Here is a 25,529-nt window from a genome sequence, read left to right as displayed (position 1 = left end):
GCCTGGGCCTGCTAAACAACAAAGACTACTGCAACAACAACAACAACAAAAAAAAAAAAACAGCTAGGCATTGTGGCGGGCGCCTGTAGTCCCAGCTACTTGGGAGGCTGAGGCAAGAGAATCGCTTAAGCCCAAGAGTTTGAGGTTGCTGTGAGCTACGACGCCACAGCACTCTACCGAGGGCGACATAAACTCTGTCTCAAAAAATAATAATAAATAAATAAATAAGTGATTGCTTAAAGATCCTTTCGAGGTCAGTTTCAGAATGATTTTTGAAAGCAAACGAAGTTTATTCAAAAATAAACTGTGGAAATTGTTGATGATACCAAGTGTTGGAGATCAGTCTAGATCTGTATGGGGGTGGGGGAAGACAGCCACCTTGCCCTCCTCTTCTTTGTGAGCCCAGGGTGTTCCTTGGGACCTCAGGGAAACCTGCCTCCTTTGGGAGCCCCGGCCCAGCCGACCGCTCCCCAGGAGAGCAGGCTGCTGCCAACTTCTGCTCTCAGCCCCGCCCCCAGGGCGTCCTATGGAATTACACCTTGTGGATTCGGGGGCCCCCTCCTCTGCACCCTATATTTCCAAGATCCAAATAACCAGACCACACAGTTTCAACTGTTTGTTTCTTCTTTCCTTACTCCATTGGGGAGGCTGAAAATTATAACAGTTACAATGACTTGTGGAAAGGTTGGCTCTCAGCCTTCCCAGGGTCTGAGAACCTTAACCCATCCCCCTTTCTATCTTTCCTCAAGCCCTCACCATGACCCTGAACCTATTTTTCTTTCTTTCTTCGAAATCTCCAACGGAGAAGTGGGGAGGGTAGGGGTGGGCGCAGGTTGGGCAGGGCTGTGCCGGGGTCAGGGTTCCTGGGCGGTGCTATTCCGCCTCTTCTCACACACCCAGCGGTACACCTGGAGGCAGAAATTGTCGTTCCAGCGGCCATCCGGCCGCATCTCCGCGCAGTCTTCACTTGCATCCATCTCGTGTCCCCGCCAGTTATCTGGCTGAGTGATAGCCCAGTTTCTAAGGAGGCAGGACAAAGATCCGCTCTGACACCTTCCCCCATCCCAGCAACCCCCACACCACCTCAGAAAAGCCTTGGAGGGTCTCAGGGCAGAAGGCAAAGCCTTGAAGGTTGGGAGCTAGAAGGAGAGAGGTGGGGATTTTGGTCCCTGGGGAACAAGTGGGAGTGTAGTGGGGTGAAAGGCCCGGCGGCTGCCCCCAACCCAATCTAACAAGGTGATGGAGCGGGGGAGCCACTTACTTGTAGTTGTACCTATACTCGGTTCCATCCACCCATTTCCAGGAACCATCACTGTCAGTGAGACCTATCCAGGTGTTAAAGGGGTTTGTGTGTTGTACAATGAATTTCTGGGAAAAGAAAACAGGAGAGAGAGAAATTTCTAGTCCCTTGTCCCTTTATTCTCCCTTCATGCAAGTGTGAAACTGTGGCCTCACTCCCCAGGCTGAAGCGGCAGCTCACACCCCGGCTGCCTCCTAGCTTTTTCTTCAGTGTTCCTGGCTGTTGTTCAGTGCATTCACTAGGCTAGACTTCGTGCCTAGTTTTTATTTTTATTTTTATTTTTTTTGAAACAGAGTCTCATTATGTCACCCTCGGTAGAGTGCTGTGACGTCACAGCTCACAGCAACCTCAAACTCGTGGGCTTGAGCAATTCTTTTGCCTCAGCCTCCCAAGCAGCTGGGACTACAGGCACCTGCCACAACGCCCAGCTATGTTGTTATTGTTGTTGTTCTTGTTGTTTAGCAGGCCCCGGCAAGATTCAAACCCACCAGCCCCCATGTATGTGGCCAGTGCCATAACCACTGAGCTACGGGCGTGGAGCCTGTACCTAGTCTTTACAAGCATTATCTCATTTAATCCTCAGAAGTCCTTAAGTTAGGCAAAGAATCATGCTTTGCAGGGAGCTGGCAAAGCCCAGACAGCCAATCCACTGCCTGAGTTTGTGACCACTGCCCTCTGTTTACAGCCCTGCCTGCTGTCCCACTTCATTCTCAACTCATGGCTTCTACCCCTGGCTCCCATCCTTTCCCTGTCTTCTGCCCACAGCCTCAAAGTCCTGGAATCTTGACCCTGTCCCTGTTACCCTCACAGGCCCCAGACCATGAAGGATCTCAGCTTCTCTTGCCTCTCAGGTTGCTCTTGCTTCTACATGTAGCTGTTGCTTCCTGAGGTTTGCCAGGCCCACGGGCTTCTAAGCTTAGACCCTCTTCCTGGAGCCCCATTATGACCTGGCTACATGGACTCCAGTCAGTGCTGGAAATGGGGGCATGCCTGTGTGTGAAGAGCAGCCCAGTCAGCCGGCTGGCAGGGGCTTGGGTAAGGGTGTCTTTGAGCTTGCAGGTGGATCCCTAGGACTTGCGCACAACCCCTACACAGGAGCCCCCCAAATGTCTTTCTCTTACAGATATGGCTATTCCTGGGAATGTAAACGCCAGTCCCAGGGCTTGGAAGAGTAGCAGGGAAAGGTATGATTGCCTCAGTCTGTGGAGGAAGCAGAGGGATGGATCTGGTGCCCAACATGCACTTCTAGTGGTTCTCTCTGACTGCTTTGCATATGAAGGGCCTCAGCTGCATTTAGGGGAAAATTGACTGAGTCCACTCACACTCCCTAGAGACACAAGAAAGGCTGTGGTTAGACATGCAAGGGCTGCATCAGTTACCGTAGCACCTCTAAACTCTAGAATCCTGCCGACAGCATCCTGTGCATGAGGAGATGCCCTCAGAAGCAGGTACAGCTGCTCCCCAAATTCAGAGGAGTCCACAGAGTGGGAAAGAAAGTGCCTGGAGACAAGATAGTCTATCCATTGCCACCTGCTGCCCAATCTCCTCTCCCTGTCACCACAAGAAACTGAATAATTGGTGGCACATGCCTGTAATTCTATAACTCTAGGAGGCCTTATAAGGCAAAGAAGATCACTTGAGGTCAGGCGTTCAAGACCACTCTTAGCAAAGCAAGACCCCCATTTCTACCGAAAGAATAAATATTAGCTGGGCATGATGGCCCCAGCTACTCTGAAGGCTGAGGCAGGAGAATCCCTTGAGCCCAGGAGTTTGAGGTTGCTGTGAGCTAGGCTGAGGCCATGGCAGCCTAGCTCAGGCAACAAAGAGCAAGACTCTGTCTCCAAAAGAAAAAAAAAAAGGAAAAAGAAAAGAAAAGAAACTGAATAACTGAGCAAAGATTATAGATCAACAACATCCAGCCCTCTGTCCTGAAGACTGAGTGGAGAACTCAAATAGTACTAGGTGATCTGAGTGGACAGTCCAAGACAATTCATCCTCCCTTTGCTGGGTAAACAAAAAAGAAAAAATTACACGCATTCATAAAAGTGGCAAGGAGGGAAATCATTATGGATTTTATCCCTCCAAAAAGAGAAGAGGAGGAAGAGGAAGAAAAGGAAGAAATATCTGTCCTACAAAAGGAGAGGTGAAAGGCAAACTTTGAAAAGACTTGCTTCAGAATATATAGGGATTTGGAGAATAATTCTTTCTATTCTCAAAAAATTACAAAGGAAATGTATGATATAAAACACCAAGGAAGATACCAAAGAAGAGAAGAGAATGCAATGATAAAGAAAAGAATTTTTTGGCTCAGCATCTGTAGCTCAGCGGCTAAGGCGCCAGCCACATACACCTGAGCTGGCAGGTTCAAATCCAGCCTGGGCCTGCCAAACAACATGGCAGCTGCAACCAAAAAATAGCCAGGCATTGTGGTGGGCACCTGTAGTCCCAGCTACTTGGGAGGTAGAGAAAGGAGACTCGCTTGAGCCCAGGAGTTGGAGGTTGCTGTAAGCTGTGATGCCACGGCACTCTACCCAGAGCAACAACTTGAAGCTCTGCCTCAAAAAAAAAAAAAATGTAGGGCCAGGTGCAGTGCCTCACATCTGTAATCTGAGCTCTCTGGAAGGCTGAGGCAAGAAGGTCCTTTGAGCTGAGGAATTCAAGACCAGCCTGAGCAAGAGTGAGACCCCTGTCTCTACTAAAAATAAAAAAATTACCCGGGCATTGTGGAGGGTGCCTGTAATCCCAGATAATTGGGAGGCTGAGGCAGGAGGATCACTTGAATCTAGGACTTTTAGGTTGCTGTGAGGTAGGCTGAGGCCACGGCACTTTATCCTGAGCAACAGAGTCTCAAAAAAAAATGTAAATACACTTATCTAATTAAAGAAAAGATACTCTTATCCAATTTTTAAAAATCAAACAAAACATATACACAAGCTATAGGAGACATATCTCCATCTGGTTTACACAGTAACATCTCTCTGGATATTGCCAGGATGAACCCAAGATTAATCAATCAAGGTGAGACCTGGGAGGTTGATATTTTCTTTAAACTCTTCAATAAATGACAACGCACAGTCAAGGCTGAGAATCACTAATCTAAAACAAAGAGATTCAAAAAGGTTAGAAATGAAAGGAGAGAGATATAGCAAACAAGTGCAAGTGCAAAGGAAAAGAAGTCAAGAACTATGGTATTTATATATCAGATGATGAGTTCGAGGCAAAAAGTACCAAGTGAGACACAGACATTCACTTCACAATGATGAAAGCACAATCCACCAAGAAGCTACAGCGGTCATGAACTTGTGTGTCGCATCACAGAGCTCTGAAATTGTAGGTTGAATGGTGTGAAATTGACATTCTTATAGGTCAAACTAGATTAAAGATTGGCGAGTTCAATCTGATCAGTAAAGCAAAACCTATTTGTAATCACTGTACCATGCAAAGCACTTACACAGCCTGATGCATAACAAACACTCCATGAACATATTCTGGCCCCCATGTCACAGGGTTTGATTGCTGTTGCTTTATAATACTTTCAAGCTCATACAGCACAAAGCCCTCATAGACCCCACGGTACCATGGCAGCATATCATATTTGGAAACTCCAGCTAAGGAGGCAGAGTGATCTATATTCTGGCTCCATCATGAGTCACCAGCTGCTTGGCAAGTTACTTACCCTCTGTGCTCCTTAGTGCCCCCATCTCCTCCCTCACAGGGGGGATAGTAAGAGTGCCCACCCCAAAGGGCTGTGGGGGCTAAAGAACTGAATAATGAATGTGCTTAGCATGTAGTAAGTGCTCAGCAATTACCATTATTACCCTCCTTTTCCACAATTGTCCTATCTATTCTTTTTTGTTGTTGTTGTTAAGACCGAGTCTCCCTATGTCGCCCTTGGTAGAGTGCATGGCGTCACAGCTCACAGCAACCTTAAACTCTTGGGCTTAAGCAATTCTCTTCCCTCAGACTCCCAAATAGCTGGGACTACAGGCGCCCGCCACAACACCCGGCTATTTTTTGTTGTAACTGTTTAGTTGGTCCCGGGCCAGGTTCGAACCTGCCAGCCTCGGTGTCCGTGGCTGGTGCTGTAACCACTGTGCTACCGGCACCAAGCCTGGCCTATCTATTCTAATGGGTTGATTGTTGTCTCTGAACTTTGGTGTCTGGTGGCAGCAATGGGAAGAGGAGACATGCAGAGTCTTGGAGGGACCCAGTAGCCCATTGCAAGTGAGTCACTTGTCTCCTGCCTGCTCTGTTCCAAAGGCCGTCACAGGAAGAAGGGATTCGTGGCCCCTCCACCCCTGTCCTGGCTCTTTAAGTTACCCTGTCTCGCATTCCATTTCCTGACCTGCTCATCTCCTGGCTTCTGTGTCTTTGCCAGGCTTCTCTGACTACAACCTCTCACCTTTTAGGATCAAGGCTACTCCACACTTCCAGCCACCCAGAGCCTGCATTCCTAGGGCTCCCTGCTGCCTTTGGGAGGTGTGGCCGCACCTGCTCCTCCCAGGAGTTGATGACCACCAGGTGGGCGTTCTCCAGCTGGCAGTACTTCTCCGCCTCCAGCCAGGACTTCCCAGAGCGAGAGAACCAGTAGCAGCTGCCCGCGTACTCCACCCAGTTGACAGGGCAACAGGTCCTTTCTGAGCCTGAGGTGGGCAAAGAGGGTGAGGAGGCGAGATCCAGCTGGAGGGGACAGACACACTGGAACAGTGATTCCCCTGTCCCTACCGTTGCTGTGGAGGAACTCCACCTGGCAGGCCAGGACACGCAGATCAGCTGGAAAGTGCTTCAAATGAAGGAGCAAGGTGTCATGGTCTAGGGGGACAGATGGAGAGTGATGTGAGAAGACATGCAGTCCCCACCTACCAGCACCAGACTCCAGCCTTTGGCTGAGGAAGCACGTACACAAACGCACACAGACACACCACTCATACACACACACACACACACACACACACACACACACACACACACACCACTGGGAGGGTCTCTGACCTGCTTTCAGGTCCTGCTGCTGTTTCTCCAGCTTGGCTCCCAAAGTTGTTATCTTGGCCCCTACACTGCCTCCTGAAAAAGAGAAGCTAAACCATTTCCCTCTCTTCTGCCCCCGAACGTTCCTCCCATCCTTAGGCTCCTGGGACACAGTCAGGGGCCCATCACCTTGTCCCAGGTTAGGACATCCACCATCTGGCTTCCCCTGCTCTATCCACCTACTGCCATGGCTCAAGTCCCTCTCCTGCTCTATCCCTCTATTTTCTCACAATAAGCCCCTCAGTCCAAACCTCACCCCACTGATCAGCTCCCGTCACACTAGAATTGCTCACAGTCCCAAGATGAACAATGGCCTTCCTTACCCCCTGGACCTCACTGATAAGCTCCCTCCTCTTCTCCTGCCTTGTCCCAGGGCCCCTCAGCTGTGGACCAGTGACCCTGCCCGGCAGCCTGGGCTGGGCTATCTGCCCCACTCTGTACCCTGCAGCCCTGAGCACAAATTCACTGCAGACTTGGCCCTGACCCCAGCACACCTGTGAGATGAACAAGCACCCCACCCCATCCCCTTACCGTTGGCACCCAGAGCCCGGACGTCCATCAGAGTACGGGAAGAGAAGTTGCTGAAAGTTTCCTTTAGGGCCCGCAGCTCCACTTGCAGCTGTGTGCCTTGTCAGGAGACAGTGGGAACAGCATGGGGAAGAGGGAGTCCCTGCCACAATCTGAGCAGTTGTCCCCCTCCTCACCCCATTGCTGCCATGTTGCAAGTCTACCACCTGCCCCCAGCATACACTCCACTCTGCTGCCACCCCTTCCCTCTTGCTCTCATCACTCCCTCCCCCGCTGGCCGCTGTGACCCTCACTTTGGGACCCAATCACACAGATGGCCACCAGCAGCAGGATGTTGAAGCCCAGGGCAAGCAGACTGAGGCGGAGCGTGGAGCAGAGACGCTGTGCCAGGGTCTGGGGCAGAGGTGGCCCTGCGGGAGACAGGAGTCAGGTGCCATGCCCAGCGCTCAGGGCACCAGGAAGGGAACACAGTGGGCCATGCACAGAAGTTGGGAAAGGACTGACCCCACAAGGGCAAGACTGGGTGAGGAGATCATGGGAGGTGCCTGGGTTTTGACCTCAGCATTTGGAACTATACACACACACACACACACACACACACTCTTACACACTAACACCCACATACACAATATGCAAACACACACAGCCACCTACCCAGGTGCTCACAACACACATGTGACATGTGAAATCCACACCAGCTGTGTGCAAAGCTCCAATCTTGGGCTGGGGTACTGGGAGATACAGAGGGGGCCGGGGGGCAGATGGGGCCCTAAATAGGCACACGTCCTGAGAAAGAACTATATCTGTATCTCATAGATTCAAACATTAAGTAGAAGCATTGACCATATTTAAAAATCCCAAGTTGAACTTCTAGAGATGGGAACGTCAATGTCTGAAATGAAAAATACACTGAGTGGGATTAATGGAAGATGAGACATGCATAAGAAAAATTTAGTTAACTTAAAGTCGTAGCAATAATTACATAAAATGAAACACCAAGAGAAAAAAAGAATCAAAACCGAAATGGAAATAGCATCAGTGAGCCAGGGACCATTAACTTGTGTGTAATTGGATTGCTCAAAGGAAAGGAGAGTGAAGTAGAAAAAAATATTTGATGAAAAAAATGGCCAAAATATTTTTAAATTTGCTGAAAACTATAGACACATACAGAGCTCACAAGAGTGGCAGATGAGCCCTGGTGAGCAGCTGGTCAATGTCAGCTCACACAGTGACTCCATGTCCCAGGTAGCAGAGGCTGCTGGAGAGAAATGTACTGACTTGGTTGCAGCCCCTCAAATTTGCCTTACAGTAAGGTCCATCCGTCCATTTGGGCAAGCTCCCATTAATTTCAAAAATACCAGACTCTCTGCAAGCCTCTTGCTTAAACTCTAAGTTAGGCGTCCTCAAACTTTTTAAACAGGGGGCCAATTCACTGTCCCTCAGACCCTAGGAGGGCCGGACTATAGTTTAAAAAAAAAAAAAACTATGAACAAATTCCTATGCACACTGCACTTATCTTATTTTGAAGTAAAAAACAAAACGGGAACAAATACAATTCACACCGCTTCATGTGGCCAGCGGGCCACAGTTTGAGGACAAACTCTCAGAAGATCCAATATACAAAATTCCTTTTGTGTGTTCCCTAGGTACCAGGCACTGTGTGGGCATTGCAGGGGACAGTAATGTGGACATGGCCTCTGCCCCAAGGAGCCTACTGCCTGGTGGGAAGGCCTGTCCCTCCTGCCCCTCTGCCCTGCTCTGGCCAGCACCAGCCCTCCCTTAGTCAGCCAGCCTCAGGAATTCAGGGTCCCTTCTCCCACCCCAGCTAACTGCTCCCTCTCCCTGAGTTCTGAGTCCCAGCCTCTCCAGCCTCCGTGGAACCCAGCTCCACTACCAGCACCCACACACCTGGTACCCTCCTCCGTCCCTGGTGCTTGCCCTTCTGCCTAGAACTGCTCAGATCTCTCTCCCTTTAAAACCTTTGCCTAGGCACTAGGGCCTTCAGTCAAGATTGGTAGAGAAAGATCCAGGCAGAGGGCTTAGGAAGGGGAGGAGCAGGAATTTCACAAGATCTCTCTGTGCCCATTTCTCCACCCACCCCAAGTCACCTCCACCTCCCCACACACACAGTTCTGGCTGAATCTGCACTCCTTGTACACACAGATGTGCGTGCATGCAAACACACAGGGCACATATGTTCTCAGGGTGGGAGGAGGAGGGGAGGAAGTTGTCTCCAGCCTCTAGGTGTCTCTACACCTCTGGGCACACACCTTTTCCTGGGGCCCTGGAGGTGGAGAGGAAGGTGAGGTCAGGGGCAGGCAGAGGTGTCCAGCACCTCATACCTAGAGGGTCCCAGATCCCACATGACAGAGACCTTAGGGAGATAGTGATGGGGAGCTGAGACAGAGGGGACTGAAGCCCCAGAATCTGGACACTTGCCTTTCCAAAATGGATCTTCTCTCCTGGGATTCTGCGCACAAGTGCCTGGCGCCTCACCTCTGGAATTCTGCGCACAAGTGCCTGGCGCCTCACTTCTGCCAAGGTGGTGGTCTTGTTCCTCCAAGTCCAGTTGCTGGATGTCTTGAAAGTCCTTCGCCATGGTGAGCCAGCGCTAGAACCAGACCTGGGCTGTGCTGAGGTTGCTCTGAGGGCTGAGCTGAGAGCTGGGCTTGTGCTAAGATGTAAATTCACATGAAGGCTGACAGTGGGATCTGAATGGGTCAAGATGGTGGCTTTGGTTTGGATTGAGGTTGGAAGTGAGTTGGGGAGGAGGTTTGAAATACTGCTGAGTCCTGTCCCTTCTCAAGAGATTGCTTGGGCCTCGACACTGCCAGAAGTATTCTCTCCATGCTCTCGTGGGCCAGACTACCCCACATCTGCCCACTGAGCCAGGGTGTCCTTAACCACAAATATCCCCAGCCCCAGCTGCCCCCTAACCTTGGTTACCTGCTAAAAGTTATGGAGCTGGCTCCTGGCTCCCACAAGGCCACCAGGTGCAGGGCAAGGTGGGGTTAAAGTGGGGAGAACTGGAGCAGACAACTGCTAGCTGAAGAGAGGAGGAGGGGAGGAGGAGGCTGGTCCCGCAAGCGCCCCGAGCCTCATGTGTCTCATTGTCCACCTGATTCTTACCTGGCATCTCCTATGGGACTTTGGACAGTAAATAGAAGTGGAAACCGAGTTGGAAACAGGCAGAGTGGTGGGGGCGGGGGATATGACCATCCCTACTCTCATCTCCAAGGAGGGGGTTCTCCTGGGCTGACCCCCAGCACACAAACCAGTCACCTCACTCCTCGGCCCACCATTTGGGAGAGGAGCCAGGCCAGAGGGTGGGGCAGCTGCTTGCTGTTTCCCCTCGGTCCCTCCCCACTTTCACTTCCTGCCTCTAAATTTCCCAGAATTGTTGGTGTCTCCAAATATCCCTGACCAGAATCAGAGGGCCTGGCTCTCTGCTCTTGCCCAATCTAGCATCCCGACCACAGGCCCAGCTTCCTGTGTGCGGCGGCCACCAAACTCTCAGCTCTGGCCTGACACTACTCTCCTGGGGAGTAAAGTCCCTCAAATCCAGAAGCCACAGGAGTGGAGGAGAGAACTGTGGCAGAAAAGCAGCTCTCCTTGCAGTAGGAGGGACCAACCCTCGTCAGTCCTTTCCCGTCCAGGCCCTGCAGTAGCCCTGGAAACAAAAACATTGTCCACATGCCAGCCACTGCCCTAAATCCTCCACAGACATTTCTTCATTGAATCCTCACAACACAACACCCCATAAGGTGGGTGTATTTGTTATTCCCATTTCTCAAGGGCAGGAATGGAGCTTCACGGAGATTGAGTGACCAGTGCCAGGCGGAGGGGCAGGCAGGTAGAGAGGCTAAGAAGGCTTAACCCAGTAAAGAGGGGGAAAGAACAGCAGGGGAAAGCGTCTTCACAGGCCTGTGAGGAAGGTTGTGTTCCGTGAACTGAGGAACGCGATTAATCATCTACACCTGCAGCAGTAACAGCTCGGGAAAGAAAACACAGTATTTGTCCTTGATTTTCTGATCCTCACCAAACGTGGGCTGCTGTCTACAGGCAGAATTTCTCTTATTCAGCCCATGTTTCCCCTGTGTTGGAAAGGGATCCTGTCCTGTTCTTGCGGTAACTTTTTGACCCACACAGGAAGTAGCCACTTACCCCAATATCCTGACATTCCGACAGGCAACTTGGCCATAACCCACAATGAGAAGTACATGTCACAGTGTGATCCAAACACACGCGCAAGCACCTGCACACACATGCGTATTTGTATGTGTTACTTTCTTCTGAATCCCCAGTGCCTGGCACATAGTAGGTGCTCAACATATATTAAATAGGTGACTGAATAAAAGAATAAATTTGGAAGTGTGTTATTGGCTTTCCTTACTATTTGCCTTCTATTACATGACCAACTAAACTGTGTTCCCCAACCCACTAATGAGTCCCAACTCGAAGTAGGAAAAAAACTGCTGCAAAGCCCTAATCTTGACAGTGTGTGGTTTTAGTCCTGAGATACAGGCAGGAGCTTAATAAATGGATTGCCTACTGCACATCCAGGTTCACCAACTGCCAACCAGGGATGGGGGCATTCTCACTGACCCCCCATCTTGACTAAACCAAGTTTAGCCATATTTCGGGGCATATCACTTACAACCCCCCAGCCCTGGCACTGATGGGAAGGGACATCTCTGTGTCCTTCTCTTCCTCCCTATTTGTAAGTCATCATTTTAACTTACCAAAAGTTAACAGTGATGAAGTCTTGCTCTGTCACCATAGCTCTCTGCAGCCTCCGACTCCTGGGCTCAAGCAATCTTCCCCTCCACCCCTCCCGAGTAGCTGGGACTCCAGGCACATAGCACTACCTCTGGCTAATTATTTTTTGTTTATTTTTTGTAGAGATGAGATCTTCTTTTTTGTTTTTAATTTTTAAATCCATACAAACATTTTTTCTATCCCTGCCCACGGGTAGGGGAGGAAGGGGCATGGGATCCCCACAGAGAAGAATGGGGCTCCTTGGGAAGACAGTTTCCAAGGCTACAGGCCCTGGGGTGTGTGGATGGTGGGCCCTAGGGCCTGGTTGGGTTCTTAGAGAACATGGAAGTCCAGGTAGGCAGGGGCTGAAGGTTCTGGAAGCCAGCCACCCCAAAGGCAGACCCAGCCCTCTGGAGCCCAGATATTCAGACCCACACTGGGCTGGGTGTGGTCCCTGGGCCCCAGACTTGTGTCTGGCTCACGTTTACCCCTAACTCCCAGGTGGGAAGGCTGCAGCGTGCACACTACCCAGGATGATATAGGAGCCTGACCTCTCAGGTGGGGACAGTCACTGTGCAAGTTACCAGGTTTAAATTAAAAATAATAAAATAACAACGCAAAATAAAACAAGACATTTCTGTCTCAAACAAATCTGTGTCTATATCTTGCCTGCCTGCTCCCCCCACCAAGTAAGGAGGATAGGACTTGGACCTGGCTGGGGTGCTGGGAGGGGCAGGTGAGGCCAGTGGAGTCAGCAGTGGTCTCCGGAGAGGACAGCCATCTGGGAGGGACAGAGAGAGACCAGTGAGAGGGGCCATGGCAGGGCTCAGGGCTCCAGGGTTGGTCTGAGCATATTGTTCTTTCATGTTCCGGCCTTGTCCTGTTTCTCTCAGTCTTCTAGGTCTTGGCGAGGCAGACAGGATGAGCTCTAAAGATTTACTGCACTGTTTTGAAAGAGGCCTGGGGCTAAAGATGGGCTGGGGTGGCAGGAGAGATGGTTGGGGAACCGGGGGAGGACAGGCAGGATTCATCGCTTGGTACTGGTGTCTTCTCAGACCTTCCAGATCATCAGGTGCATGCAGGTGGAGCTATGCCCATCCATGTTGTCCTGAACGGTCTGTCTGAAATCACAGGCAGATGCTCCTTCTGGGACTGCAGTCATAGTCCACCTTCTCCCCTAGTGCCTTCTCTGTGGCCTCTTGGTGGGAGACACAAAACTCAGGAGACTCTTCAATGAACAGATTGGGGTACTGCTGCCAGATGGCAGGGGGAATTTTGCTCCCAACCTCTTTTGGGATAATGGGTTTCTTTAAACTCTGTAAGGACTGGCTGTGAGCGACCCACTTGGGGGTGACTGCTGTGGTGGTCTCGTATACCAACCCAGACAGTGTGCACGTCTTCAGGGGATGGCTACCAGGCTCCAGACCCTGGGAAGGCTGGCTGCTGCAAAGCATGAGGGTCCTCTTAACCCCGGTGGATTGCTTGAGCCAAGTAGTTGGGGGCTGTGTCCAAGTGGGGATTAGGCAGGTGGACTGTCTCCTTCTTTTCACCAGGCACAGAGATGTGGACTGAGGAGGCTTCTCTCCCAGCCTGGGGGCTGCCTGTAGCGAGCTGGCCAACTCCCTCGGTACCTGCTGGGCCCACAGGTAGTATATACCTCCTGGCCAGTCAGGGGCTGGGCCAGAGGCACCGCCGCTCCTCCTCAGGAGCGCTGCCTGGATAATGATAAACTCCATGGCCTAGCTGCACCTCTGGGGTACCCAGAGCAGGCAGCACTGGGCTGGCTACCAGAGGGCTGGGAGAGCCGCCTCGCTGGTCACCTCCTGAGCTCCAGGATACCCTGGTGGAAAACAGCACGGCACCGTCCCCCTCAAAGTCATGCTGCCTTGGCTCCTAGAATGCCTGTTCACCTCTGCTCCACTAACTTCTGGCCTCTCTGAGTGACCAGCTGTGCACTCAGCCTTGATATAGGCACAGAGTGAGTGGGACTGAGGGCCCCTGACTAAGTTAAGTGGGTACTTCAATCCAAACTCATTAGATATAATCTGCCAGATCCAGCCTAGGAATCCCCAGGCCCTTCCTCTGGGCAGAGTCTGGTGATGGGATCTGCCAGGACTCTTGGTTGCTCAGCTCAGAGCTAGGTTCTCTGCTTTTCCTGTGCTAACTTCCTGTCCCTACATAGTGCCCTGATAACCACTACTGTCTCTGGACTGAGGGAGGGGAAGGGCACCAAGGCTGAGAGAGGTCAAGTGCCTTGCCCAGGGCCACACAGCATGCACCAGAGTAGGACTGAGGCCCTACAGCCTGCTGCATGCTGGAGCACAGGTTGGCTCCAGGCTGTCTCTCCCTCTACTCCCTCACCAGCACACTGGACAATTTGAGAATGGGAAGTGGGCAGGATCCACTTCTTTCCCAGAACATGGCAGTGTTGAATATAAGGAGTCTTCAAGAAGTTCATGGAAAACTTGTATTATGAAAAAAGTATGCATGGATTTCAAAATTATTTTGCACCAAAATAAACTTGTACTAACTTGTTATAACATGTTGGAACTGGATCTAGTTTGAGGTGCTAAGAAGCATAATTTGAAAAGAACCCTCATCAGAGCAAGGGGCTCTTCCATTTTGCTAAAAATGAAGCAAGAACAAACACTGAATTTATGGTGAAGCTTGAGTGGAAGAACAGCGAAATCACTGATGTTTTACAAAAAATGTACGGGGATGATCCCCTCCCAAAATCAGCAGTTTACAAATGAATAACTTGTTTTAAGAAAAGACAAGGCCATGGGCGGCACCTGTGGCTCAAGGAGTAGGGCACCGGTCCCATATGCCAGAGGTAGCGGGTTCAAACCTAGCCCCGGCCAAAAACAAAAAAAAGAAAAGTCAAGGCCAGGCATAGTGGCTCATGCTGATAGTCCCTGTACTTTGGGAAGCCAAGCTAGGAGGATCAATGAAGGCAGGAGTCTGAGGCTGCAGTGACTGTGATCAAACCACTGAGCTCCAGCCTGGGTGACAGAGCAAGATCATGTCTCAAAAAAAAAAAAAAGATGAGCCCAAGACCATGTTGAAGATGAAGTCCACAGTGGCAGACCATCTGCATCAATTTTTGGAAAAATTAATCTTGTCTGTAGCCCATTGACGAGGACTGACAACTACCAGCAGAAACAACAGCCAACACATCCACATCTCCACTGGTTCAACTTACACAATTCTGGTTGAGAAATTAAAGTTGAGTGAACTTTCCACTTGATGGGTAGCATGACCATTGCCCCCAGATCACTGCAGACAAGAGTAGAGCTTTCAATGGAAATTTTAAACAAGTGAGACCAAGATCCTGAAGTGTTTCTTCAAAGACATATAAACAGAAGACAAAATCTGGCTTTTCCCAGGATGATCCTGAAGACAAGCCACAAACACAGCAGCGGCCACACAGAGGCAGATGTGGTCTACTCAGAGAAAAAGTGAACCAGTCAGGAGCAGAGGTCATGGCATTTGGGGATGTTCAAGGCTTTTTGCTTGTTGATTTTCTGGAAGGCCAAAGACACAGCACCATCTGCTTGCTGGGAGAGTGTGCCAGAGATGGGGCCTTGCTATGTCACCTAGACTGGTGTCAAACTCCTGGCCTTAAGCCATGCCCCCACCTTGGCTTCCCAGAGTGCTAGGATTACAGGCATGAGCCACCGTGACTGGCCTCCTTATGAAAATGTTCTATTTCTTAAACTAAAAACTTGCTAAAATCACATTCTCTTTTCTCAGAACTTCCTTTGTGAAGTTCTTAATCAAAATCTGAGTATCTTGAGCAAAGGTGGGGAAACATTTCACATTAGAAGACCATATTAATTTAGCTGTAATCAAATAAGAAACTTCAATTGGATGTACCTTAAAATATACATTATTTTGTAAAAATCCAACTACTATGTACTTAATCATTTCAAAAGTGAAAACTATTGTTAATTTGAAAGTTAACTAACCTTTCAATGACTTTGTTGCATCTGCTTTTTGTTGGAAAGCATTTGAATATTTGGTTGCAGCATGGAGGTCTGCAGTTTCAGTTGATCTTCTAGATGGGTATCAGTCACTTACAGCTTTAAGGGCATCTTGATTTGGGTTAGGTAGGAGAATATAGATTTGCAGCAATAAGTAGTTGAAAAACAAGAAAGCATTTATCTGGCATGTTTCCAAAGGTGTGAGTATTCTTCTGCATTTTTACATATTTCAGTTGGCTCTTTCTGGTGATACCAACTAGGCGAGGCTGAAATGTCAATGTGAGTGTGATGTCATGATTCTCAAAGTCAGTGAAACTTTCATTGTTTTCTTCAATTAATAGGTCAATAACAGGGTGGTGCCTGTGGCTCAGCGGGTAGGGTGCTGACCCCATATACAAGGGTGGCAGAACCCGGCCCTGGCCAAACTGCAACAACAACAACAAAAATAGCCAGGCATTGTGGCGGATGCCTGTAGTCCCAGCTACTTGGGAGGCCGAGGCAAGAGAATCACCTAAGCCCAGGAGTTGGAGGTTGCTGTGAGCTGTGATGCCACAGCACTCTACCAAGGGTGATAAAGTGAGACTGTTTCTAAAAGCAAAATAAAACAAAAAAAAACGGGTCTATAACAGCTGCATATTCTTCAAACAGTTCACATATATCATCCTGCTTACACCAATGACATTTGCTAACTGGAGAAAAATGTTCATCCACAATTTCCTTTGGAAGAAGTGTTTTGAAAAAATATAGCTTTTTTTCAAAATGCTTGGACTTTTTTGCCACATATCATATGTAGACTTACTTTTACCTTGCAAAGATATATTCAACTCATTTTGATTTGACATGATATCTCACAAAAATTTTAGATTGGGAGAGGCACAAAAAGTTACATTCCTATCTTCGTTCAGGCCAGTCGCAATGGCTCATGCCTGTAATCCTAGCACTCTGGGAGGCCGAGGCGGGTAGATTGTTTGAGCTCAGGAGTTGAGACCAGCCTGAGCAAAAGTGAGACCCTGTCTCTACTAAAAATAGAAAAACTGAGGCAAGAAGATTGCTTGAGCCCAAGAGTTGGAGGTTGCTGTGAACTATGACACCACAGCACTCTACCCAGGGGGACAGCTTGAGACTGTCTCAAAAAAAAAAAAAAAGAAAGAAAGAAATCTTCTTTCAATAATTCACATTGCTGATTCTGTTCTTCATAAAACTTATCTATCTGTTCTCTCAAAGATAAAATTTTGCCTAACACCTTTCCCTGAGATAGCCAACCCATTTTAGAATGATATGGCAAATCCACACTGAATAGCTCATCATTCAACTTTACCATGTCATTTAACTGACATGTTGCATCTTCATGAATATAGTTAAAAATACTTATAACTTGTTCCAAAGTTGCCAAAATCGTATGTTTTGCTGTTAAAATAGAGATTTTGCTGTTGAAAGATACAACGAAAAGAAAGGAGAGCATCTGAATCTCTTAATCCTTTTTTTACCTGTCTAATAAATCTTTCATGTTTTCCTGTCATGGAAGGTGCACCATCTGCACATACACTCACTAAATTTACCAAATTCAGTCCAACTTCACAAAATTTACCTTGAAAGATGTTGAAGATATCTATTCCCTATGTTCTGTTTGCAAGAGTGCTCAAAGCAAGTAATTCTTGGTAGCAAAGAAAATCTTCTCTTATGATCTGAATAAATCATAAAACCTTTGCCAAGTCAGAAGTATCAGTTGATTCTTCCAAAGTGAATGAATAATACATAGTCTATATTTTTCTTTGGAAATACTGCATGCAGATTTGAAGCCTAATTCATGCTGCTGATCAGTTATGGTTCTCCTGGGAAGAGGTGGTTGTTCGTACTTTGAGATATTAGCAGGGTCTGTGCAGCCTACAACTTCAACAATGCATTATTTCACAATTTCTACATCACTAAATAGTTTCCCTTTTTCCCTGGCTATATAAGCTACTTTACAAGTTGGTTCAGTGACATTATTTCCAGGGTTTTTTTTTTTTCTTTTCTTTTTTTTTTTGAGACAGAGTCTCACTCTGTCACCCTGGATAGAGTACCATGGCCATTATAGTTCTCAGCAACCTCAAATCCTTGCGCTCAAGAGACCCTCTTGCCTCGGTTTTTCTATTTTCAGTAGAGACAGGGTCTGGCTCTTGCTCAGGCTCAAACTCCTGAGCTCAAGCAATCTATGCACCTCTGCCTCTCAGACTGCTAGGATTACAAGTGTGAGCCACCGAGCCCGACTATTTCCAGGTTTTATTGCTGCTTGAAAGAAATGTCTTTGCTTTTGATTTTCATCTTTTAATTTTTGTGATAAAACTTTTTGCACCTCTCCCTCTAATGTAAAATATGTATGGTACTTATGAGTGTTCTGATGCCAATAAGAATTGAATTTCTTTAATGTTGACAATGCAGTATCACAAAGCAAGCAAAGCATCTTATCTTTAGCAAAAACAAGATAATATTGCAGTTTCCAATCCTCACTAAAAAATCTGTTTTCTTCCTTCAGCCTTCTCTTGGTCTTCTTTGACATGATGTTAAGCAGACAGAATTAAAAAATACTGTTGAGCTGTGCACCTATTCACAAATTCCACTTCAAACGAATAAACAGTACACTGTTTTCAAAAGCTTATAACAGACTGGCATACTCAAACCCCCGTAAACTGCAGCCAATCATTTTCATGTGGTGTGGCCCCAGTCAGGCCTGGGAAGTTAGAACTAAATGATGAGTGTAGCAGCTGTTGAGTTAGCCCTTGCGGCTTACTAATGTTCTGGTCAATCTGGAAGAATTATCTTGTTAAAATTTATTTTATTCTTTGGTATTTTATTTCTCTCTTCATTTATTTAGAGACAAAGTTGCCCAGGCTAATAGCAACCTAAAACTCTGGGCTCAAGCAATCCTCCTGCCTCAGCCTCTCAAGTAGCAGAGACTATTGGTGCCAGCTGCAATGCCCAGCTAATTTTTCTATTTTTAATGGAGATAGAAAAATTGTTCTTGTTCAGGCTGGTCTTGAACTCCTGAGTTCAAGCGATCCCCTTGCCCTGGCCTCTCAGAGTGCTAGGATTACAGGTGTGAGCCACCACACCAGCCTAATAAGGCATTTCATAAGAGTCCTGCATTGTTGTCTCTGGGATTTTCTTTTAAGCAGCTGACATCCACCCTGTACTTTCTTTATCTTTCCAAGGGATGTCAATGGGGGGGTTTCAGACAAGATTCAGAATACATATTCTTTCGGTAAATGATCCTTAACTGGTCAGTTGCCTGAAAACGAAGGAATTACAATGGTTGATCAACATTTCAGCAATAACAACCAAGTGTAAGCATACACAGGCAGTGACATTTATGTCACAATTATCCCCTTATGGAAGCAATAGTGAGATGCCATTGGCTATAAGCATCCCTACTTCAGAGAGACTAATATGAAAAAGGGTATATCACAGAAACATTGAAAATATACCATAAGAAAAATAATGAGAGACATGTAAGATAGAATAGTACCTCCAGGCCATGCCCAGTGGCCCACTCCTGTGACCCTCGCACTCTGATAGGCTGAGGCAGGAGAACTGCTTAAGCTCAATAGCTCAAGACCAGACTGAGCAAGAGCGAGACCCCCATCTCTACAGAAAAAAAAAAAAAAAAAAATAGAAAAAAGTAGCTGGGCAAGATGGCTCACACCCGTAGTTGTTGTACTCTGGGAGGCTGGGGCGGGAGGATTGCTTGAGCCTGGGAGTCTGAGGTTGCTGTGAGCCATGACTACACCACTGCCCCCTAGTACACATGACAGAGCAAGACTCTGTCTCAAAAAAAAAAAGCAATACATCAAATATATATACAAGAATTACAGAAAAAATAATAATAGAAAATGATGGAGAAGAAATAATAGAAAACATTTCCCCAAGTATTTTTGGTTTTTTGGACAGGGTCGGGTTTGAACCTGCCACCTCCAGCATATGGGCCAGCGCCCTACTCCTTCAGCCACAGATGCCACTCATTCCCCAAGTTTTATAAAGCCTTAGTCTCCTGTTCCAGTGGCTTCCTCTAGAAATTGATCCCTAGTTTCTGAAGTAAACAACCCTGTTCATTTATTCATTTGCCCGTGTACTTGATCAGCAAATATTAGCAGCCTGCTATGCTATAAGCATTACCAAAGACTCAGAAGACTTGCACTCCACATTCTCCGAGTACCCCAAATAAAGCCTAAAGCTTTTCTTTCCCTCTGATAATTAACATTCCAGAACTGTGTCTCCCTTCTCCCTTTAGCTTCCAGGAATCCCAAAGTGAAACCAGAGACTAAACATTAACAATTTTATACGGGCTTATGACCATCTTTTTCTCCCCATTTTGAATTTCTATTTTTATTTCAGGTTCCTCTGGAACTTGTTCTTTGTTCTCCAATGTATTTTACCATCTTTCTGTTATTTGTTGTTGCTGCTGCTGTTTGAATTTTCTTTCTCTTTCTCTCTCTCTTTTTTCTTTCTCTCTTCTAGAATGTATGCACCCCCTACCACCACCACCCATGCTTCTCCTGAGCTCTTCGCTCTTCTTAGAAAGCCCTACAGCCTTGACCCTTCTTTCTCCTGGCACAAGTGGTGAATTACCTGTCCAACCCCTAAGTGTAGCAACACTTACTACAGCAGTCACAGCTTAAGATGCAAAAGTGTCGCTTTATTTTTTCATAACTGAATTTAAATAGTATCTCAAACCCTCCTTCTGCTTTATAGCAGAAATTTTATTAGAACAGGAAAAGGAATGTGTGTTTGCTCATAATAATAACTTGAGACGTGGAAAAACAGTTCTATTCATTTCCTCCTAGTGCCACATACCTGCTCCCCACCCCCTACACCCCACCCGCCACACAGGCAAGAACTAAGGACTGATGAAAAACTGCCAGGCCCAAGGAAAGTAAAGTGTGTGTCAAAACAAATGGGTTTTGTGATCCAGAAAAAGAGTGGATGTGCAAGTTCTTTATAACAGCGAGTGAGCTTCTTTTTCTTTTTTTTTTTTTTTTTGAGACAGAGCCTCAAGCTGTCACCCTGGGTAGAGTGCTGTGGCATCACAGCTCACAGCAACCTCGAACTCCTGGGCTCAAGCGATTCTCCTGCCTCCACCTCCCAAGTAGCTGGTATTACAGGCGCCTGCCACAAAGCTCCGGCTATTTTTGGGTTGCAGCCATCATTGTTGTTTGGCAGGCCCAGGCTGGATTTGAACTCTCCAGCTCAGGTATATGTGGCTGGCGCCTTAGCTGCCTAAGCCACAGGCGCCTAGCCGCGAATGAGATTCTTTATTTATTTATTTTTTTTTTTTGTAGAGACAGAGTCTCACTTTATGGCCCTCGGTAGAGTGCCATGGCATCACACAGCTCACAGCAACCTCCAACTCCTGGGCTTAAGCAATTCTCTTGCCTCAGCCTCCCGAGTAGCTGGGACTACAGGCGCCCGCCACAACGCCCGGCTATTTTTTTTCGTTGCAGTTCAGCCGGGGCCAGGTTTGAACCCGCCACCCTCGGTATATGGGGCCGGCGCTTTACTGACTGAGCCACAGGCGCCACCCGCGAATGAGATTCTTAAACAAAAAGTGGACTGGAAGGAAGAGGAGAGGCATTTGGAGAGTTTCTATAGATGAGAGGCACTTGTCCTCCCCTCCCCTCAGGGGGGCAGAAGCCCACATGTCTCCCCTGAAGTGAGTGCTTCTGAGAGAACACCCCTAGGAGTTTAGAGATGGTTTCACTAACAGGGTAATGGGGATGCTGCTTTCTAACTGGAGATTCCTGAGGGCCAGGGACCTCAGCATTACCTTGTTCAAACAAAGCCTGAAAGAACTATCCCTAGTTATGAGGAAGGGAGTCTTCTCTTGGCACCCATGGTTCTTGGAAGACTGGAAGAGATCGTCAAGAGTTCCTGTAACCCCATGGTGTGAAAGCAAAGTATAGAGGATCCCAGGGGAAAGTCAGTGGGCTACCCCACAAGTCATCTGGTTAAGCAAAAGGAATCCACCTAGAAGTGGATACATTGTAGACACCGTGGGCACAAGAAGAGACAATTATCCCCCATAGGGTCGTCATTTTGGTAAGTAATCAGACATCACATAAATGCCAGGTAGAGTTAGATCCTTCTCAGACTTAATAAATGGTAAAGAATCCCATATTCAGCGGGTTGCAGTGGTGTGTGCCTATAATTCCAGCTGAGACTGAGATGGGAAGATTGCTTAAGCCAGGAGTTCGAGACCAGCCTGGGCAACCTAGAGAACCCCCATCTAAAAACATACAATTAAAAAAAAAAATTCCATATTCACCCCAGCAGTAAAGTGAAGGAAGGTAGTTAGAATCTTAGTGGTTATATATAATCTTATCTATTCAAATCTAACCAAAAAAAATAAGGAATATGAAAAAATATGAAACGCAAGAAATGTGGGCTGTGAGTTCAATCCCATATGGAGGGTATGGATTTAGCAACTAGAAAAGGATGCAGAACTTTTTTCCCCCGTGGCTCCGGGAAAATCATATGGGTCATGAAGCAGCAGTAGTCCCACATCCAATGTCAGACCTTTGTCCAGCAAGCAGGCTCAGGCAGTCCCCAACCCCAGAGAACACAGGGTGTTAATGTTTTCCCTGCAGGGAAGTATATTCCAAACCTAGAAAGGTTTGAAACTAAATGTATAGACGACAAAGTAAATCCAATGTGTAGCATTAATACTTTGGTGCTAAATTTAAAAGTAGTCTATATTTGGTATTATAATGTGTGAGAAAATTCAGCGTGCTGAAAATTTCGAAATTAGCCTTGTGATAATAAATTAAAATATAAAATCAAGTACTTGATTTTAGACTGTGGTTTTAATTGAAAGGTATGAAATAATTTGATTATGTTTATTAAAAGTATTAGAACATTTAAGAGACCTTAAGTTTCATTACAAATATTAATTTAACTAACTTGCTTCATTTTCAGTTGTTGGGCCAAGCATCTTAAAATACTTAACACACATGAATGTGTTAATTCAGTATAAAATATTTCCAGGGCAGGGGAGGAGGCTCCAGGTGGCTCACACCAGCCTGTAATCCAAGCACTCTGGGAGGCTGAGGTGGAGGGATTGCTTGAGGCTCAGGAGTACAAAACCAGCCTGAGCAAGAGTGAGACCCCATCTTTAGTAAAAACAGAAAAAAAATTAGCTGGGCATGGTGGTGCAGGCCTGTAAGTCCCAGCTACGCGGGAGGCTGAGGTAGGAAGATCACTTGAGCCCAAGAGTTTGAGGTTGCTGTGAGCTATGATGTCATAGCACTCTACCCGGGGAGATAGAGTGAGACTGTCTCAAAAATAAATACGTACATACATACAGTGAAATGTTTCCAAGCATTTAACTACATTGTGAACAAAAGTAATTGTTTAAGTTTTGTGTCTTCAATCTTTGTTACTATGCAATAATCAGTGAGAAAGTGAAGTTGGAGGCTTTTATTTAGCTTATTTCATAAAGAGAATAATCACATAAGTTGAAAACTTACAAGAAGCTTAAGGAACACTAGTTTTAAAATGTACTTTACCTAACTACAACTGGAACTTTACCTTAGAAATGACAACAATGTAACCTAAACATTTGTACTCTTATATTAATCTGAAATAAAATGTACTTTAATGAGTTGACTAGTAATTTTATAAAAACAGGGCGGCACCTGTGGCTCAATGAGTAGGGCACCGGCCCCATATACCAAGGGTAGCAGGTCCAAACCCGGCCCCCGGCCAAACTGCAACAAAAAAAAAATAGCCAGGCGTTGTGGCGGGCACCTGTAATCCCAGCTACTCGGGAGGCTGAGGCAAGAGAATCACCTAAGCCCAAGACTGGAGGTTGCTGTGAGCTGTGATGCCATGGCACTCTACTGAGGGTGATAAAGTGAGACTCTGTTTCTACAAAAAAAAAAAAAAAACACAGTAACAGTACATAGTACCATCAGTACACCAATACCACCTCAAATATCAAACGTCAAAAGCTCACCTTGACATTGGGGTCCAATGACAAAGGGCAAGCCACCTAAGACAGTGTACCACTTCCGCCAAGACCACCCACAGGACAGCGACCCTGGACTTCCCCCTTGTGAAGAAAATGGACAGGGAAGAACATCCATCACTCCCTCAACCCCACCCCAGGGCCAGCCTGAGGGGCCACGAGGCTAAGAAGGTGAGGCCCCCACCCAGGCCACCCATGTTGCCACACCAAGAGGCTCTGTTTCCACCCACCAGGCTCTTCCCTTCCTCCCTGCTCTCTTTTTCTCCATAGCATTTGACACCATTTAATATATTAGGCATTTTATGTATTTAGAATCTTTCTGCATGTGTTGAAGGCAGGCACTATGAGAACAGGGGCTATGTCTCATTCAGTGCTAAATCCCCAGCACTTAGATCAGTCCCCACACCTGGTCTGTTCCCAGTAAATTCTTGTTGCATTTGGAATGGAGGGCCTTTGTTCCTCCTGGTCTGTTTATGCGTCCCTCTTTCCATCTGGACTGCCAACTCCTTGAATAGTGAGCTACTCTATTCCTCTGGGCCCAGCAACATGCCCAAGAATAAAAAAGCAAGGGTTCAATCTATGTAAAAGTGACTCCCTGCGGAGTCAAACCAATATAACTTTGAACCAGCCATAGAACTTTCAATGCGTTACTCAAAATCTCTGAACTTCAGTTTCTTCAGCTGGAAATGAGTATAATGATAACTACCTCGCTCTGTTCTTGTGGGAATTAAACAAGCTAATGCAAAGGAAGCTGTCTAACCCAGAGTCTAACTAAGAAAACCCTCTCATAGCAGGTGCTGAATTAAAATCATTTTCTGCTTTTTGACTCTTCCAATTGCGGTCCTCTCCTCCTCTCCCCCAGAGCTTCGGGTAGCTGACTCATGTTCACTCCCCTGAAGAGTGACAGAAATCTGAACCCCAGAGGAAGACCCTAGCTCAGGCTGGGTGGTGAGTGCAGATGAATGAGTTCCCTGTTGGGGACTTGGAGACACCAACAATTTAGGGAACTTCAAAAGAAAGAAGTAAAAAAGATGTGGGAAAGAGCGGAAGCAGCAACCTGTCCCCTCCTCCTTCTCGACAGCCCACCCACTCCCGAATTACGAAAATGAGGAACCCAGGAGAGCCAACAGGATGGGACAAGGAGAGAAGACTTGCCCTAGAGGAGAAGAGTCAAGATGGCCCTGTCTCCAACTCCCACCTGGGCCCAGCCTCTGCCCTGATCCATACTTAGCCCTAGACCTGATCACAAGACGAGCTCTGGGCCCAACACCTCCATCAACCCCCAACTCCACACCCCCTGAAAACCTCCCAATTCCAACCTAGAGACTAGCTGGGCTCCCGGGGGCTGGATTTAGGGCTCTCACATCTCACCCCCTGGGCTCTCTGCTACAGTTGCCACTTCTCGGGTCTCTGTCTTCCTCTGTGTATCTGCATTACCCCCTGCCTCCCCCTCTCTCCTCCACAGGCTGCCTTCCTGCCTCTCTCGGGCTCATCCTTGCCTGTATTTCACAGCAGACATTTGTTAAGCACTGGGCTGGGGGGAGGCCCTGAGCCCTGTCAGAGTCTTTGGGGAGAGACCAGAGATGTGAGTTGTGTAATCTTACAAGATCCCAGCTGGCAAAGTCCTCAGGCCACCCCCAGGCCATCTGCCTGCATTCATGGAGAGAAACTGATGCCCAAAGAGGAGAGGGTACGTCCAGGGTCCCAGCCCATGGACCCACAGCCCATCTTAGACCACTAACCTGGACGCAGCACTGAGAATAAACATGTAAATTAGTTTCCTGGGGCTGTCAGAATGAAGCACCACAGACAGAGTGGCCAGCTTCTCATGATTCCGAAGGCCGAAAGTCTGAGATCAAGATGTCAGAGATTTGATTTCTCCTGAGGCCCCTCTCCTTGGCTTGCAGATGGTCACCTCCTCACTGTGCGCTCA

At 47.5% G+C, this 25,529-nt stretch overlaps 1 protein-coding gene across 8 annotated transcripts; it reads right to left on the bottom strand.

The window, feature by feature from the left end:
• Window positions 1-266: 266 nt before the first annotated feature.
• Window positions 267-25,470, bottom strand: ASGR2 (asialoglycoprotein receptor 2). Of its 8 annotated transcripts, none has more exons than XM_053567573.1 (9): window positions 25,339-25,470; window positions 9,296-9,467; window positions 7,150-7,266; window positions 6,860-6,955; window positions 6,293-6,364; window positions 6,026-6,112; window positions 5,792-5,943; window positions 1,262-1,368; window positions 267-1,020 (listed from the first exon to the last, which is right to left on the bottom strand). In XM_053567573.1, the coding sequence occupies exons 2-9, from the start codon at window positions 9,453-9,455 to the stop codon at window positions 855-857; spliced, it is 957 nt and encodes a 318-aa protein (XP_053423548.1). In that variant the 5' UTR covers window positions 9,456-9,467; window positions 25,339-25,470; the 3' UTR covers window positions 267-854. The 8 variants fall into 8 exon arrangements, with proteins under 8 accessions (XP_053423548.1, XP_053423546.1, XP_053423549.1 ...); XM_053567571.1 differs by having other exon boundaries at window positions 9,296-9,530; window positions 25,339-25,464; XM_053567574.1 differs by lacking the exon at window positions 25,339-25,470 and adding an exon at window positions 9,803-9,971 and having other exon boundaries at window positions 9,353-9,467.
• Between the last annotated feature and the right edge of the window lie 59 nt (window positions 25,471-25,529).

This window comes from Nycticebus coucang, chromosome 18 (genome assembly GCF_027406575.1).
Source record: "Nycticebus coucang isolate mNycCou1 chromosome 18, mNycCou1.pri, whole genome shotgun sequence".
NCBI classification, from domain to species: Eukaryota; Metazoa; Chordata; class Mammalia; order Primates; family Lorisidae; genus Nycticebus; species Nycticebus coucang.
The sequence above is the reverse complement of the archived record's forward strand: the minus strand, read 5'-3'. Positions and strand labels throughout refer to the sequence as shown.